Source organism: Sminthopsis crassicaudata, chromosome 4 (assembly GCF_048593235.1).
Source record: "Sminthopsis crassicaudata isolate SCR6 chromosome 4, ASM4859323v1, whole genome shotgun sequence".
Lineage (NCBI taxonomy): Eukaryota > Metazoa > Chordata > Mammalia > Dasyuromorphia > Dasyuridae > Sminthopsis > Sminthopsis crassicaudata.
The window spans coordinates 426,417,606-426,436,445 of record NC_133620.1 but is presented as its reverse complement, the minus strand read 5'-3'; the positions used below and the strand labels follow the sequence as shown (position 1 = coordinate 426,436,445).

Sequence of the window (18,840 nt, the reverse complement as noted above, 5' to 3'; positions counted from 1 at the left end):
GTGCACATTTAGAATAAAAGAACTAGATCCACATTCTACTTCTGTTGCTTAGTACCTGTGGACTTTGAATCAAAAAGATCTGAGTTCAAAAGATTTCAGACTCTTAATAACTATTTAACTAACACTAGGCAAATCACTCAACCTCTCAGTCTCAATTTCCTCATCTGTGCAATGGAGAAAATAACAGCCCTATCTTACATGAGAACTAAGTCAGATAACATATGTAAAGTGCTTTGCAAGCCTTAAAATGCTATATGAAATCTAGCAAGAATAATATTAATTAAAATGACAATAATATCAATGAGGAACTGGGAGCCAGAGGTTGTGACTTACTAACAGTAATAACAATTAAAATGATGATGATGATGATTGTCACAACCCCCTTACATCCCCGTTTCCTCATCTATAAAATGAGAGGGTTGGATTGCATGGACTCTGAGGTTCCTCCCAGAAAGCTCATTTACTTGTATATCTCTCTTTTTCTTTTCCTCTCCTCTCCTCCCTATGGAATATATATATTTTAATCATCTAGTTTCCTAAGGACCTATATATTGCTTATAGCAACTCTCTTCTCAAGGCAAAGAATTGGAAATCAATTGGGGAATAGTTGAATAAACTGTGATATAGGACCATGATGGTATGTTATTGTTCTAAAGAAATGATGAACAGGATAATCGATGGGAAAAAACAAACAAACAAACCTGGAAAGTCCTCCATGAACTCAAGCAACATGAAATCTATTGTGTACAAAGTTATAGCAATGTTGTGAGATGAGCAGATATGAATGACTTTGCTATTCCCAGCAATATGATGATCCAAAACTGCTCTGATGATGAAACATGCCATCCATACCTAGAGAAAAAACTAATTGAATCTTAATGCAGATTGAAGCATATTAAATTTTTTTCTTGAGTTTTTTTTTGGGGGGTAAGAGGGGAGATCTGTTTTCTTTTACATTACTACTTTAGTAATGTTTTGCATAACTTCACATATACCTTTTCAATGGGGAGGAAAGGTAAGAATCTGAAACTCAGTTTTAAGAACAAATATTTTAAAAAGGAAATAATTTACTTTTCTATTTTTAAAAATGCTAATATTACAATTAGTTTTTCTGGTACATGAGACATTATTAAAAGCATGTCTGGCTAAAAAAAGATGGGCTGATGGTCCTGTACAAGAATACAAGACAATACATGATCAGCTGACATGCTGCATTGGTAGGTACAAAATAATTTGTTCCAATTTTTAAATTTATGTAGAATTTAAAGGTTTGTAAGACACTTTGCAAACTTTAAACTCACATTATCCTTACCAGCACTCTGTGAGGCACATGATATTATTATCAGTAGTTTACAGATGAGGAAATTGAGAGGTATAATGAAATTGGCGGAGTATGGGAACTTTTTTTTTATTATTCTTAAAAGCACTGGCTTCCTTATGCCAAAGTAGTTTAAAAAGTACATAAATTAAAAGAAGAAACTTTAACATTTCTAATGATATGAATAAAGATGAAGCAAATTCATTTTATAGCAAAAAAATTCTCCTAAAAGTTTTCTATTTGGTGGCTGATTTTTAAAAAATACTCTAAATAAACTGTGGTGAGGGCCTTTCTAGCCTTCAGGCCAATTCTCTTTCTACTACTCTCTCCACACTTTTCAGATTACATAGTCTTATCAATAACAAATATTTGAACATGCACTTCTAATCTTTATGTTACTTTATACTTTATGTATTACTTATGCAAAAATAGAAATTAAACAAGGATAAAATTATATTTAATCCTAGAATCAAAAATGAGCCACTTAAGTGAGTAGAAAGGCTAATATGATTAGACCTGCCCTTAAGAAAAATCACTTTGGCACCTGTGGGGAGGAAGGATGATCAGAGTGAGGCAAGATCTTAAAGCAAGGAGTCCTATTAGGAGGCTATTAACAAGAGTCCAAGTGAAATTGATGAGGGCTTGAACTAATGAAAAAGTTTTGTTGAGAATAGAGAAGGGACACTAGGGAGATGTGGAGAGCTGTTTTCACAATAACTGGATATGTGAGATGGCAGAGAGGGATATTGAAGTTGTAAATCTGAATGATTGGACCTAGACCAGAAGTATCACATTCCTAGCCAGCAAAATTCCCAATTATGGCCAGAATCAGATTAAAATAGACATGGCAAATGTTTTTAAAAAATGGATATATAACAATGTTAACTTATGTTTTTTTAAGTCAAAATGCAGCTTACAGGGATCCATTTCTATTTGAGTTCTGACACCACTGTCCCTTACAGGTGGTACATGGAAGTATAGAAGATTTTGAAGATGGGTTTGGGGAGAAAGGCATGAATTTGTGATGAAGATCCATGTCTGGTCAGCCTGTCTGACTCACTGCCCTATCAAAAAGGAAAAGTCAGGATGGGGGAAGGGCTGTTACAGGTCACAGCCCAGACACAAGGTAATCTTAAGGGACAAAGGTTAGGTATGCTAAGAGTGGGGGAATTTTTCTTATAGTATCTGCACAAATATTGCTATGTGTACCCATGTAGTAGTTAAAATGATAATTTGCAGGAGTGGGAATAATACCCAACTCAAAAATGAGAGAGAGTAGGAGCATGTAAGTGGGGGAAAGTGTTGAGGTATAAGGGTAGATCTGATTGCAATAGAAATAAGTCCCCACAACTGGCGAGGAGGGAGAATGAGAAGGGATCCCATCTACCATCTTTTAGTTGGTAGATCTTACATATATACATATCATGGGGTTAGGATACTACCCTCTTACTGTCAGGCCACGATTCCCATTTTTGAGACCCCTAACTTATACAGTACCACATTGTCTCAGTAGCATTTTCATGGTTATTATTTTGAAAGGCAGCTGTGACTAGTATTTAGTTTCTTTTATCTGAAACTTATTTATAGCAATGGAAATACAATTCCCTATTACTTTTATGTTATAAATATAAAAATGGTAAAGAATTTTTATCAGTAAATATCCATGTAATTTTAACATATATCCTTGCATACGGTTATTAAAAATAAAACAAATTTTAACTTCATTTAAATAAAATAAGATAAAATTATTTGTATTATTTGTGAAAAAGAGGGAGGGTGATTTTTTAAGGGGGGCATTGCTATATGAACTTTCGAAATTACTTCTTGATATAGGATTTATGGAAAGATTCAGACAAAAAACTATAGGATGAAGAATTGTGAAAAGGTAAACTAAACTAATGATTGCAAGAAAAGATAAAGGGAAAGCTGACCTATAATCAGAAATCAAATTTACTACTGCTAATCTACAAAATAGTAGCTTAAAAAAAGACAGTTAACATTTTTATATTCCTTATTATGTACCAAGAACCGTGAGCTAAGCACTTTACAATTATTACCTCATTTTCTTCTCACAACAATCTTGGAAGGTAGGGGTTATTATTATCCCCATTTTACAGATAAGGAAAGAGAGTTGATACAAAACCAAAAAAATACAGGAAGACTTACAAACACAAAAATACTGTGAATTTAAATATCAAAAATTCCTCTCACAAACTGAGAGCAATGTTCCTAGGTTTCTGAGACCAAAAGGCATCTCACTATGCAGTGGTGAGTCAGGAAAAGAACTGAATGGCTAATAATCTCAATTCTCTGGCTATAATATTTTATTACCCGGGTTACTAGATAAGAGAGGTCTAAAAAGCTTTCAAGGAAATATAAGTTGGAAGGTCACCACAGAATCTCTCTTCTTATTCATTTTACCAATTAGAAATTTTGTCATTTATTCCTGTCTGATTTTTCATGACCCCAAATGGGGTAGTTTCTCATTTCCTTCTCCCCCTCATTTTACATAAAGTAAGGCAAATAAGGTAGGGTGACTTGCCCCAGGCCAGATACTTAGTCCACTCCTACCTATAAGCCCTAAATTAAAGATACGTGGAGGTGAACAAAATATCTTTTATTATGCAAGTATTCCAGTAGCAAAGAGTGGTAGGCCAGCAAACCAGAGAGGCTTAAACTAGCCATCCATACTTCCAAACCTTCAATTGTGGCTATGGTAAAACAAGAAGCATACAAGCAGACCCCGGCAGTTTGAATAAATTCCACCACTAGATATTAGCAGCCCTTTGGACAAGGAGGCTATAAAAAAGTTTTAGGAGGTTATTAGGAAATTTGAGGGAACTTACTTGCATACTGTTGAAATGCTTTTTACTTTCTTGTGGGTTACCTTTGATCCAGGATTATTGGATATTTTTTATTAAAATAATTATTTATATGAACCCTTGGTTCCGAGTTCTACTGTAGCAGACTTGGAACTAAGAATATCCTCATTCACAATTTATTGTGAATTTTACAGACAATCAAATTTATCGAAGTCCAGACAATCTCAATGTAATTCTTACAGTATGAGGAGTTTACTACGTCCCGACTCTTAGCATTACAATTGTATCTGTGGAAGTTTTTTCCTTATGACGTTTTAAAATGTATCCCTTTCTTTTTCAGCTTTTCCCAAACTGAAATTTCACTGTATGTTCATTGATCTTAAACACATTCTGACAAAAAGAAAGATCTCTTAACTGAACAGGGATTGTTCTAATGAGAAATTTTGCATAAAATATTCATAAACCATTTTATAGTTAGCTTGGTCAATATTTGTGGCAAGAGAGCTTGAAATTTAAAAAAACAAAAACAAAAACAAAAAACTTCCAATAACTATCCCTTAAAAGGTATTGCAATTCTTCCTTCTAGGCACTGGTGGAAAACCAACAAAAAAAAATCAAGAGATGGAGGAATGTCTTGTGTTAAGGAACAAGAACCAGGCCATTGTCACTGGGAATATATAGAGTATGTGGAGAAGAGTAAGGTTAACTTTTTCTGGCTTATAATTGGAACATTTAGTAAGCATCAAATCTCTATCTATTTATACAGTTAGATCAGGAAATTTGGGTGGTGACTGTTAAGAAATCAGGTTTAAAAAGAGCCTTTAATGCCAAAGAAAGTAGCTCCTGTTTGTTCTTAAACATAACAGGGAGCTGCTGTTGAGAGGGTGTGGTATGGGGAGGAGGGTGGAATGAGATCTGTGAGGGAGATGTTTGAAGTAGGAGGATCAAATAGTAGGTGATTGTAATGGTATAAGCAAGAGGGGTAAGGATCTAAACTATGATGGTGGCTGTCTAGAGAAGAAGGGGTTGAGGTGAGAGATATTAAGGGGGAGGAAGAAGGATTTTAGCAATTGAATTAGATAAGTAGGGTGAGTGGAAGTGAGTCACTAATTGATATTGAAGTATAAAGCTATTACAATCGGCAATTAAGAGATCACAGGTAAATTTGGAGAAAGCAGTTTCAGTTGAGTATTAAGATGAGAAAGCAAACTGCAGAGGATTAAATGGAGAGACAGAAGTGGAGGGACCAAGTGTAGACAGCTTTTTCTTAGAGTCTGTACTGAAAAACCAAAGGAGAAATATGGGAAGATAATTAGAAGGGCAAAGCAATCTAGCCAGGGTTTTTTGGCTGAAAAGACTTGGTTGTGTTTGTAGGCAGTAAAATAGAAGCCAGCAGATGAGAATGCTACTTCCTTCTAATGTATTAATGTTTTGCTAGCTCTGACTGCCCTACTAAACAACTAAATCTGTGACTGTCTATTAACCATTAGGATCTAAATATTTTTATTTGCAAAAGAAAAAAGTATTTTGTTTCCTTGTCAAAAATATCCTTTTCTTGCCATTTATTTCTTCTTAGTCAAAAGACAGAGGAGAAACTACCAGAGATACACTATGGGTGAGAATTCTCATGACTTTCTCCACAAGACGTCTGATCCATCTGACTTTGCTTCGAAAATACAATTATTCCTCTACTTAATATGATGATACTTCTCAAGAGGCATTAAAAATTTTTTTTTTCATTAAAAAAGCTCTGTTTCAGGATCTAGCTTTTATTTACTTTTAAAAAAAACATTTTTAAAAGCATTTGAAAGAAACAATTACTCCTTAAAGTATGAAGGATACAACAAATACAAAAATGAAAAAGTCTCTGCCCTCAAGGATCGTACATAGAGACGATACTTCACATGCAGCAAGTCTCTCACAGCCATCCTGAAACTTTTCTTGGGGAATTTATTTATGGAAGACTGCCTCTAATAAGGTAATCCTGCTAGAAGAGATCACTTTTAAAGTACTTCTAACTAGAATGGAATTGGGCATCATTTCTTTATTAAAAAGTGGCTATTTCTATATAACCTAGAATTCCGATGATCTTATTGGACAAAATTACCAATTAGTTTAATTAAACAATTAAGGACTAATACGATCCCAGAGGTCAGTGTGTATATAAACAAATCCTAGAATAAATTTCCTTTTGGTCTTTTCCAAGGTCCTACTAAGTCTTATTTTCCATCCCTTTTTCTTTTTTGGTCCTATCATCTTGAGTCAAAGACAACAGAGAACAGAGACAACAATCAGAAGCTATCATGAGAGTCAAGATAGTATTTTAAGAGTGTCTTTCTGAGGCAATGACTTAAACCCAAAATAATAACTCATGATAGAAATTTGAGATCCCTGGCTAGTAGAGAAATTTGGAGGTAAAACATGGGACTAATGTGGAAGGGAAGGGGAGAAAATCATATTCTGACTAAAGGCTAAGTTTGCTTAGAAAAAGTATAAGTAAAACATTAAAAAAAAATCCTTTCATATTACTACAAAATCCACTAATTCACTCTACAATGGAATGCCTTTGATGAGCTAGGAAATTTTAGTTAGAAGTTGTTACAATAATGCTTCAGTCAAATGAAATTAAATTAACATGATAAAGACAAAAAAAATCAATATTACAGGTATATTGTCCTTTTTCATTAAGACAAAATAACTCTTGGATATAGGCCACTTTTTAAGCTACATTGCTTAAAAGCAGCTTTCAAAAAGGAAAATGTTGAGCATTTTCCCAAAGCAATCATATAATAGATTTAAAATGCATTTAACTTTCAGCAAATGATATGAGAAACATAAATATGGACATAAATCAGATAGGATCTGCCTTCAGAAGTCACAGAAAGAAAGAAACTTAGAACCTATTTCCTCTCCAAAGAAAAGTCTTAGAAGAGTTCATTGTTACCTTAAAAGATCAAAAGGTTATGAACAGCTAAATTTCAAAGAAAAAGTCTAAGCTATCAATAGCCACATTACTCCAAATCTACTCATTAAAGAAACGCAAATAAAGCAACTCAAGAGTCCCATCTTATGGAAAAAAGATTACAAGGAGAAAAATTACTGGAAAAGCTACCACTATGAAGATAAGCACAGCATTATTGGTTAATTAGTGCAAAAATTCTGGAAAACAATTTGGAACTATGGCTGCAAAATCACCAAACTATGCACACTGTTCCACCAATATTACTACTCAATCTATAACATGAAGTTGAAAAAAAAGACCCATATGAACAAAAATATTTCTAATAGCTATTTTTATTATAGCACATAAAAAAGGAAATAAAGAGAGAATAGTTGAAAAAATCATGATGCATGAATGGAATTTTACAACAAAAGGGACAGTTTCAGATGAAACTGGGAAGACTTGTAAGAACTAGGTGAGAAATTTATACAATAAATACAACATTATAGAGAAGAACAACTGTGAAAGACTTAAAAGAACTATGATCAATACAATGATCAATCACAGTTCCAGAGGACTGATAATTAAATATGACAGAGGGATGCTGAATTCATGGTGCAGGGACATATTTTTCTGGACATGGCAAATCTATGGATTTATTTGCTTGATTATGCTTATTTGTTACAAGGAGTGGGCTTTTTTTTCTTTTTTTACAGGAAAGGACGGAGGAACTAATAATAGTATTTGCCTAAAAGAAATGGAAAAAAAGGTTATTGGAGCATTTTAAGAAATGCATGAAAAGAGAACCCTGGTAATGGTGAGATCCTTTAGCTTTTTGTGGATAATAGTGAACTCATTGCAAAAGGGCCCAAAATGTTGCAGAGCCTCCTAAATAAAATCCATAATTATTTGAGAATTTGGCCCAAACTACATATACAGAAATACTGAATTTGGGAGCCAGAGAATTTAGGTTCAAAGCCAAGCTCTGACTTCCAGAAGCTGAGAAGAGGAAATACTTAATTCAGCTCTCCTAACATTCCCCTCCAAACAACTTTAAATAATTCCTCAAGTGGCAGAATCCTAAAGTTCAGGGTGAAACATTCATTCAAGTCAAATTCTGCTATTTGCTACCTGTATGACCATAAGCAAGTTTATTACCCTCTCAGAGCCTCAAATTTCTGATCCATAAAACAAGAAGTGTGTACTAGGCCCCCTAATATTCACTCCATTTCTAAATCCCAACTCTTATAAAAGACTTGGGGGGATGGGGCTCAAGCCCCAGCTCTGCCACTTACTAACTGTAGGATTTTAGGCAAATCTCTTTATCTGTCTAAGCCTTGGTTTCACCCTCTTTAAAACAGGACTAATGTTCCTACCTGCCTTCTGGGATGGTACTTGTAAGGCAAAAGTGAAGTAAGGTATAAGTAAATGCTTTGCAAACCATAAAGCCCTATGATAAATATAAGCTGTTCTCATGGTGACAATCTTGACCCACATCCTCCTAGGCTTCTTTCCATAGACTTACTTACTCCAGTTTGTCAATATCGCCATTAAAATGTGACATCAAGAAGTGGATGTGACATACTAAATATAGTCTGACTAGAACAGAGCCTGTATTTTATTTTATTTTATTTGTTTTTTAAGCTTTTTATTTACAAAGTATATGCATGGGTAATTTTTCCAAGATTGATCCTTTCATAACTTCTTGTTCCAAATTTTCCCTTCCTTCCCCCCATCCCCTCTCTTAGCTGGCAGGTAGTCCAATACATATTAAATATTGTTGAAATACATGTTAGATCAAAGCCTGCATTTTAAAAGAGACTGCATTAATCCTAATGTGATGGAAACACTGGACTGGGTGAAGAGAGACCTATGTTTTAGACTCAATTTGGCTCCCAATATGTAGAATAATAGGGCAAATGACCTAATCATTCTAAGCTTCAGTTCTTTCATCTATAAAATGTGGATATCAGCCTAGTTCTTCTTAGGTACCTTCTACTCTATGTGAATAACAAATATTTCTCATCATATTTCATTCTATATCTCAACATGCTTGCCACCCTTAATAATACAACATAGTAATCATAAAAAATTCTCCTGGAAAATAATATCAAGGTGCTATAGTGAGCATACTCCAGCATGATTAAGCTATGAAATATAGCTATATAGTAACAAGATTTTTAAATAGCCTCTAAAACCAGGTTCAGAATTCATGTTTTCCATGAAGCCTTCTTTTTTTTCCCCCTCATGCAGAAATTATCTATTAAGTATAGCACCAAATAAGGTGAGCTCCTAGATATGGAAGCCTACTGGGTTTCTCCAGAAGGACAGGCCAGTCCATGTTGGAAGAATGGTGTCAGTTTTAACTTTTAACTTCTGTGTCCATCAGAACTGGATTTGGCCTGTGTAGATAGATACTTATAACCTGAGAGAGCTGAAGAATACAGTTTCAAAAAACCAAAAATTCACTTTGTTCAACCTATTCACTTTACAATTAAGAAAAAAAAAACCTAGTGGATGAGGAGGCCCATTCAAAGTATCAGAATAAATAGTAAAAGTGGGAATGAAACCCTGATGCTATCAGTGTACCTACTATTCAGACTCTCAGATTCTTAGCATCTCTATTGGTACTTTGAATAATGCTTACTTAATGTCTGAAAGAACTATCCTATATATACCAAAGTATTTACAGCTGCACTTTATTAGCAGTAACCAAAAAAAAAAAAACAAAAAAAAATTGATTTTGGAGTGCTTGAACATACTGTGGTTAAGAAAATGTCACGAAATATTGACTTGCAAGAAATGATGAATTTGAGGAATTTAAAGAAAGAAGACCCACGATGATATAGCTGGAGGTGAAAATTAAAACAATATATAAAATGGTAATGACAATGAACACTAAATCAAACTGAGTGTGAAGTAATTTAAAGAGGGACCATAGTATATAGACATGGCATTAGATTTGAAGTCATGAAGACCTGGGTTCAAATTTTGCCTGAAACACTAATTGTGCAACCAAATAGTTAACCTTTCTATGTCTCAGTTCCACATCTGTAAAATGAGAGGATTGGTTTAATAGCCTAACTAGAGAAAAGAGGTAAGGATAAAGGTCTCTTTTTTTCAGTAGAGAGGACTAAGAATACAAATGTGACATATACTGTTGCAGTCATTATACCAATTGGTTTTGCTTACTGTGTTCTTTGTTTCATGGGCTCATTTGGTGATGGAGAGGAAAATTATCTTCATAAATGACTGGAATAAAAGGAATAAAAGAGAGATTGAACTAGATAATCTCTAAGGTAGTGCTTTCACATTTGTGGGCAAATAGTCCTGAAGGCCACCAAAGTGACTATTCAGCATTTTTTCACTAAATAACTCAGTAAAATAAAAAACAAAAAAAGTGATCATTAATAAATGAAGTTGATCTATTCTTCTATTTCATTATTTAATGTGTATATATGTGTACACATGTCTTATGTGTACACATTTTCTTATGTGTACATATGTCCATTATATTCTGTGAATATGCTTTACATATAATGGATCTGGGCAATCTAAAGAGATCACTTCTGTGAAACAAACTGACCCTTTACATAATTTTATTTGAACCAATTCTCACATAGTAGCATCTAAGAAAGTGCCATCTTTATTGTTATCCTAAAAGAAGATAGTATGAACTGTGGATTTATAATTTCTTGGATGATCATAAAGAACTATGATATCATGAACAGATGGTATCTGCTATAGACTTGCTGATGTTTGCTACTTACTACAGTTCATCTCTTATAAGACAATCTTAAAAACATTTACTTTCTCATGAGTGAAAACCTTACTCTTATAAGACAAATTTTAAAACATTTACTATTTCATGAGTGAAAACCTTAAAACGAAAACACTAAAGGGAAAAGAAAGAACCCACAGCTTGTTTACAAAGTAAAAGATCCAATAAACATATGTGCACATTAGCTTCCTGGGCACTCCCAGAACTCACATGCTCTTAATCACAGCTGCATGTGAAAGTACTGTGTTTTAGCCATTAGCAACTAAATAGATCAACCTCCCCTTCCCCTTTCCCCCAACACTTGGAACATCAAAACCTCAAACTAGGAATACTGAAAACTGGAATTTTTCACATATTAAACTTTCTTCAACAAATAATCACAAATGCTCTCACTAAAAGTATCTCCTATCAGATCTCTATACAAAGAAAAGGAGGAGGGATATATAGATACAGATAGCTAGAATAACTGATGAATATTTTTGAGTGTAGCCCCTGACACTAAATTCAGTTTTTTAGTATGAGTTCCTGGAATTTTGAAGCCTACAAATCAGGGCTTGATTTATAGTACAAATCAGGGCTTGATTTATAGTCTCAATTGCTATCTAGCCTTAATCACTGAATGGGTGCAGCTTTGGTCAAACTGAGACATATTGAAGACCTTAGCTTAAAAAGACCAAGGTGTAAAAAAAAAAAAAAAAAAAAGGCCAAAGTCTCCCATAGTAGAAAGATCTCAGTCACTTTGATCTAAATCTTGCCAGGGAACCCAGATGACTCTGGAGAGGAAAGTGAGGCTGGTGACCCTCCCTTAAATCCAATTCACTTGCAAGTCATGGTGTCACCTCCCTGATGTCAAGATGATCTTCAAGAACAAAGGACAAACAACCACAACAACAAGCTTAAAATGATGGGAAAAATGTTCATATGCCCCCTGGGATCCTCATGTAAGGTTTAATGGCCCTCTTTTCTATTTAGGTCTGATGCTCTGGTTCAGATTCTAGAGCAATGAGTGGTTATGTGACTTGGACTAAGCCACACAGCCAACAACTGCTGGAGGCAGGTGGAGCTCTGGTTTTCCCTGTCTTCAAGACCACCTTTCCATTCACTCTTCATATTCTGTCTTTCAAGTGCATGTTCCCAACATGGAAAAAATGAATTCATTAGAGCTTTCTTTTCCTGAATTCAGGAGACACTGTAAAAAAGCAGCATGGTTAGGAGGAGGGAGTAAACAGTACCCTCTCAATGAAGCCAAGCAGCTCTCTAGGCCTAAGTTGTAGAATGGTTGTTGATCTGAATTGGTAGAAGGAATTTCCTTACTTGAAGTCCTTTAAAACAATGAAGTCATACGTCTAGTAAAAAACAAAATTAAACCCAAACCCACAAATTCTTTTGTCTTTATTTTTCATATGAAAGATTTAATTATATTAAATTAAAATTTTAAAAATAATTAAAACATTTATATTTAATATGTAAAATATATTTAATGATATTTGAGAATATCTTATCTTCCTATGAGAAAAAAATCCCTTTGAAATCAGTTAGCAGAACCTAACATGCCTTACATGGATCAAAGAATTATTTGTATGGTAATTCTAATCTAGAAAGCTCCCCTAGAAATGAACTTAATGAGCTAGTCAAATATTCACAAGCCTGAAATCTACAATTACAGACTCTCTCCCCACCTCCACATACCCAAACCAGTTCACTGTGGTTCAGTCCTTGGCAATTCTGCTCTTACTTTTTTTTTCTACTCTAAGAGTGTGACTTGAAGGAAGGGAAAACATCTTTACTTTCTAGGTGAGGGAGAACTGTGGATAGTGAAATTGCTAAGCAATACTTTTTAAGCCATGCCCATCTTCATGCTGGAAAAATCCACAAATCCGAGCTGATCTATAATATGACTATGGTGGAAGGCATTATAAATGTTCTTATGTAGCCTTTAGTATAGTAGAGAGGATATAATGTACATAAAGAAGTTTATAAATAAAATTGAATATGAGGGATTTGACAATTTGAAGATTGTGACCACAATGAAGAGAAGGCATTGAGAGCTGTTTTTTGGATTATTTGTATTTCAATCAGGTAGAGACAAAGGGAAGACATGCTTAAAAGATGTAAGGACAAATGATTCAGACATAACATCACCTTTTTCCACTAACTTCCCATCTCCAACATCCTCTGACAACTTTCAGCTCAGTCCTATTCACTTGTCATCCACCAAAGAAGCCATATTAGCTCTTAAACCAAGGTTCCAGATCCCAGATAGATGGACAGAACTATGAACTCTACAATGCACTACAGGGAGAGATAATTACTATTTATACTATTTCCTTACCACATCGTTGTAAGATAGGAAGTATTACAATTTTACTGATGAGGAAACTGAGGTTTATTTTATAATTATTGTGTCATTTCCACAAATGGGAAATTACATCTTGCTAGTTTGCATAGCATTCCATAACTTCACCAAAAAATTGAGAACATTTCCTGAGAGGGCTCTTTTTTCTTCTCCTCATCTAATATTCCACTGACAAAATCCCCCACTATCTTTTCCTTTCATCTCTAATTATGAAGTAGCCCTTCTCCTTGTTAAGACTGACCCTCTAAATGTATCTCTGATCCTACCCTTTTATCTTCCCCAGCAGACTGTCCCTACCATTATTATCCCTATTCTCTATCTGCTCTTTCTTTTCCTGCTGCTTAAACATGGCCATCCTTATTAAATCCTCTGTACATACTATTACCATGCCTGCTAGCTACAATCCTGTATTTGTCCTTTTCTTCTCAGCTAACACCTTGAAAAAGTAATTTGTACTCCAGGGCCTTTACTTCCTTTCCTCTCCCTTTCTTCTAAACCCACTACAACCTGACTTCTTACCTCTTTACTCAAAAGAATCTGCCTTTTCCAAAGTTACTAATAATCTCTTAATTTGCCAAATTTAATGGGCTTTTCTCAATGTTTATCCTTCTTGACTTCACCGCAATACCACACTACTGTTAGTTACCACCTCTTACTAGGTACTTTTCCTTCTCTGGGTTTTTCTTATACTGCTTTTGGCTGGTTCTCTTCTCAGTTTCATCTGCTGAATATCAACCTACATTATTCCTATAAACTTTCCCCCCCAAGACCCTCGGCCCTCTTCAGTTTTCCAGCTAAATTCTCTAGCTGGTGATTCTTTCATCCCATAGGCACAATTTTCACTTCCAGGCAGATCACTATTTGTCTATGCAGATGTTTATGTCTATTTATCTCTTCCTAATCTCCCACAAGGGTAATAGGCTCAACTCTAAATCCCGTCAGAAACTTGAAATTCACCCTTATCCGAACTCCTTCCCCCTCAGTTCTGGGAGGTGAGCTCTTGGCTTTATCTTAGAGAGGGCCATCCTCTAGAACCATCTTTCTAAAATCCTTTCAATATGCTCCTAAACAAGAATACTTTTGGCTGGGCTCCTTTCCAACATGTTTTTGGCTCCTCTCCTCAATCATCCCTCTTTTCCAGCAAGTTCCTGAGAGTAGGAACTATTTTGTTTGGTGGTATTTATATCCTGAGCACTTAGCACAGTGCCCAGCACACTGTAAGTGCTTGGCACACTGTAAGTGCTTAATAAGTATTTTATCGTTCTGTCAATGAAAGCAGATGTCCCCAAAGGATCTCAAACTCTAAAATAGAATTCATTATCTTTTCCCCAAAATCCATACTTCTTCTAACCCTACCTATTCCTATGCAGGGCACCATTATTTTTCTATTCACCCCAGTGACAACATTCTTGTCATCCTCAAGTCTTCACTCTAGCTCATCTCATGTGTCCTCTCAGTTTTCAAAACTTTTAATTTCTTTCTTTTTCTTTTTTTTTGGCAACATCTCTTGCAATTATCTTTCTCTTTCCTCACACAGCCACCCCCTGGTTCAGGCCATTATCACCTCTGGCCTGGGCTACTGCAATCATTTTCTGATTGAGATTTTATCAATATGATTCATTCTCCACTCAGTTGTCAAAGTGAATTTTCCATGTCATCCTTCCAAGAAATAAATTCCAAGCAAGACTTTTTACTTTTAGATCAAATATAAACTCTTTTGTTGGTTCACAGCCTGGCACCTTCCTGTCTTTCTGATCTTCTAACAAGACTCTCTTCTATTAGGACTACACTAGTACAGCCAGACCAGGCTCCTTCCTATTCCTCCCTCACAAACTTCTCCAGCTTCCATGCCTTTGCACCCAGCTGGCCCCTATATTCTCCTCTTCCCCAACCTCTGAATCTTTGGATCTTTAGTTTATTTGAAGATATACCTCAAAAGTCACCTCCTGTACAATCTTCTTTTACCCCTTTAGCTGCTCAGAATGCATCCAGTAATGCACCAATTAATGTAAATGTACCAATTTATGTAAATGCTATCTCTAGGATTAGAAGGCAGGCTCCAAGAGGGCAGGAACTGGTTTTGCTTTTATTTTCATCTCTAGTGCTTAGCCTTGGAAAATAGTACTTAATAAAAGCCTGTTGATTTTATTGATAATTTCCAATTGTTATCCAGTTTGCAATATTTTCAAGAAAATAATGTTATAAGTGTAAAAATGATAGATAGCGATTACTGAAATTGTGCAAAACTTATGTTCAAAATTTCATTTATAAGTTCGTTATTTGGAGTTTGGAAAGCATTTACACATAGAAATAATTGACAATTGGATTCCAGGGTTGGCCCAATTTAAAACCTATTTAATCTATAACAAAAATTAAATATTCTAAATCAGCAATTAAAATCCATAGAAAAAGTGATTGTTTCAACATTAGTGAGAAAATAACACTGAATAAGAAGTTTCCTTAATTTATCTCAAATACTTTTTTTTTTTGAGGAAACCAGGTTTAATTAGAATTTGGCCTATAATAATTCTGAAATGGGAAATAGCTAGGAAGTACAAAGTGTCTGAGACCAGATATGAACTCAGGTATTCCTGACTTCAGGGCTGGTGCTCTCTCCATTGCACCATCCAGCTGCTCCGTAATCAGAGATTTTCTAAAAGTAACTTGGCAAAAATTAGAAGAAAGGAGGAGACTATTGGTTAATAGAGTTTAGAGTTAGTAGATACTTCAGTGATCTAAGAGCTTATTTTTGCAAATATGGAAGTTAAGAGTTGGAATAGGTAGGGGACTTGTACAAGGTCACATGAATATCCTGATCCAGATTTAAACCTAAGTCCTGGTTCCAATCCAGAGCTCTTTCTACTAAACAAAGAAGATACATCTTCATCTATGAAAAGAAGATTGTCCATGCTTAAAATTAACTGACCTCTGATGGCAGAGAAATGAAAAGCAGGACACATATGGAGAGAGGAGTAGAATCATAAATAATAAGAAGTCTAGAACTGTAAGGGATTCACTACCTTTATTTTAGGGATGACCAAAATGTAGACATGTGATTTGCCCAAGATCACACAGATAGTGACCATCAAACATGGTGCCAAATACTTTCATGATTTGGTCATTAGCAGGCACCCCAGCTCAGGGTGGCCTGATTTCCAAGGCTGGAAGAGAGAGGAAGCACTTGGGTCCCAGAAGGATGGAGATACCAGGGATGTATAGGGTACTAAGGTTAACTGACTTACGCCAGTCACACAACCATTAGGACCTGAATCCAGGTCTTTCTAGCTTTCTAGCTTCAAATTCAGCATTCTATCCACTTTCCCATGGTGCCTTTCACTATTGTATATTCCTATGATGAGTAAAGACAAACTAAATCTTTTCTGGAATCAACACTTAAGGCCATGGCCAGTATTTGAAGAAAAATCAATAGTTGTTACTAATTCCTCTCCCCAAGCTCAAGTTATTCTTCAGTATAGTATTTTAGTTTAAAGCTACTACTTTCTAATAAAAGGCAAACTTGTCAACTAGACTGCTTCTCCATTTCTTCCAAGGCTGGACACTCTCCAGACTTTTAAAGCATATTGCTTCATCCCACCCTACTACCAAACAACAATGCTTCATTCTCTAAGGACACACACTAGGATTAAGCTAATTGTGCAACAAGTATAAAAGATAGAAAATTCAGAACTGGAAAGAACTGAGGACCCACAGAGTTCCATTATTAAACCTTTCAAGGCTTTTTAAAGTTAATCAGTATTAGTGAATAATTTAAAAAGTAGCTCTAGGATAAAAGAATGCAATAAAAATTGTGGCCACTTCTGTGAGGATATCTGAATGGATTTTCAGTTCCTGAAGCAAACAACACAAAGCCCCAATAGTGATGACCCCAATGTTTGGTCTTCTCAAGCCTAATAACCTGTGGGCACAAGCCTTTGGATTTTGAGGCAGAGACTTTAAGCAGAGCAAACAGGAAATAACATTACAAGTACCCTGAAAGCTGGGACCATGCTTAGCCTTAAACATGTAACTCATAATATGCCATCCACTCCCTAGGTCTTGGGTAAATTGATTACTGACTCATGTCAAGCTGGTCTCCTGGGAAAGAGTATCTGTTGCTAAGGGCTTTCTGACAGAAGTGGGAAAAGGAAAGCAAGAAGGGAATAAGCATTTAAATAGTGCCTATTATGTGCCAGGCACTGTGCTAAGTATGGTGTTTTAACAAATATCTCATGTGAGGTAGGTGTTAGTATCCCCATTTTACAGGAAACTGAAGCCCAGTCATACCACAAGTGTCTGGGGCTGAATTTGAATTCAGGTCTTCCTGACTCCAGGAACACGGATCTTTCCACTCCACCAGGAACAGAAATTGGAATTCCCTATCAAACAACTCTCGTGGGTGAGGAGCAAGAAAAAGATTAAGACGTCAATCAGCATTCTTAGTAGCTGCAAAAGGGGCAAAATGAGTGTTTGTAAAAACAGCTTCTCAGAGAGAGGAAGGAAGGAGAGAGGGAAAGTAGGAGAAAGAGCAAAGAAGGATGGAAAGGAACCAGAGGCATTAGGGGAAACAAGGAGAAAGAATAGGAAAGAAAGGAAAAGAAAGAATGTGAGGAAGGAAAGGGGGGAAAAGGAAGAGGAAGAAGGCAAACTAGCAGAGAAGGAAGGAAGGAAGAGGAGGGAAGGAAAGCAGATAAGAAAAGAAGGAAGAAAGTAAGGAGAGAAAGGGAAGAACAGTTGGGACGCAGTAGGGAGAGAGGAAGGAAGGAGGGAGGGAAGAAGGACGTAGGAAGGTAAAGAGGCAACAGAGAGGGAGGGAGGGGAAGAAGGTAAGTGGGGAAGGGAAAACATAATAAGGGCGGGAGGAAGGGAAAGATGAAAAAAGGAAAGGAAGGAGAACAGGTAGGGAAGCACGGGAGAAGTAAGGAGGGAGAGAAGGGAAAGAAGAAAAGGAGGGGGGGGAAGAGCAGGTAGGGAGGGAATGAGGGAGGGACGGACTGAGGGGGAGAGCTGGATCACCTGGAGGACTCGGCGCTGAAGCTGCCTCCGTCCAGCAGCCGCATCTTGCAGAAGAGGATCCCGTTGACAAAGGGCACCGAGGAGAGCTCCTCCAGCTCGAAGTCCACCTTGAACTTGAACTTCTTCTTCTTCATCATCATGAAAGCCATTCGCCGCGGAGCCGGGCCAGGCGTCGGCGGGGAGGCGGGGGCGCGCCAGGGGCGGCCCGGGCGCCCCCTCAGCGCCCCGGATCCTCCCCTCAGCCCCGACCCATGGTCGCCGGCTCCCCGAGCCCGGAGCGGGGCCGGAGGAAGAGCGGCCGCGGCGGCCGCCTCTCGCCTCCGCTTCCTCGGCCGCAGAAGCTGCGGCGGCGCCCGCGACGGGCGGGCCCCGGGGAGGCACCCGCCCACAGAGGGGGCTCCGCCTGGCCCCGGGGCTCCGGCCGAGAGCGGCCGCGCTGGCAGCGGGGCTTCCCGCGGCGCGGCCACGGCCGCCCTGTCGGTGCGAGCGTGCGGACTCTCGGTCCGAGCGCCGATAACCGTCGCGGCCGCTCCACCCGGGGCAGGAAGGGAGGGAGGCGGGCGGGCAGCGAGGCCGGTGCAGCTCCTCGGCCGCCTCAGCCGCCGCCGC

General features: G+C 37.0%; 1 protein-coding gene across 1 annotated transcript in view; it reads right to left on the bottom strand.

The window, feature by feature from the left end:
• The window catches only part of EEIG2 (EEIG family member 2), a 74,191-nt gene extending 55,682 nt beyond the window's left edge, over positions 1 to 18,509 (bottom strand). The window contains exon 1 of the mRNA XM_074262854.1: positions 18,232 to 18,509. Coding sequence (XP_074118955.1) covers positions 18,232 to 18,380 — 149 coding nt within the window. The 5' untranslated portion in view covers positions 18,381 to 18,509. The remainder of the gene's footprint in view (positions 1 to 18,231) is intronic.
• Positions 18,510 to 18,840: the final 331 nt, after the last annotated feature.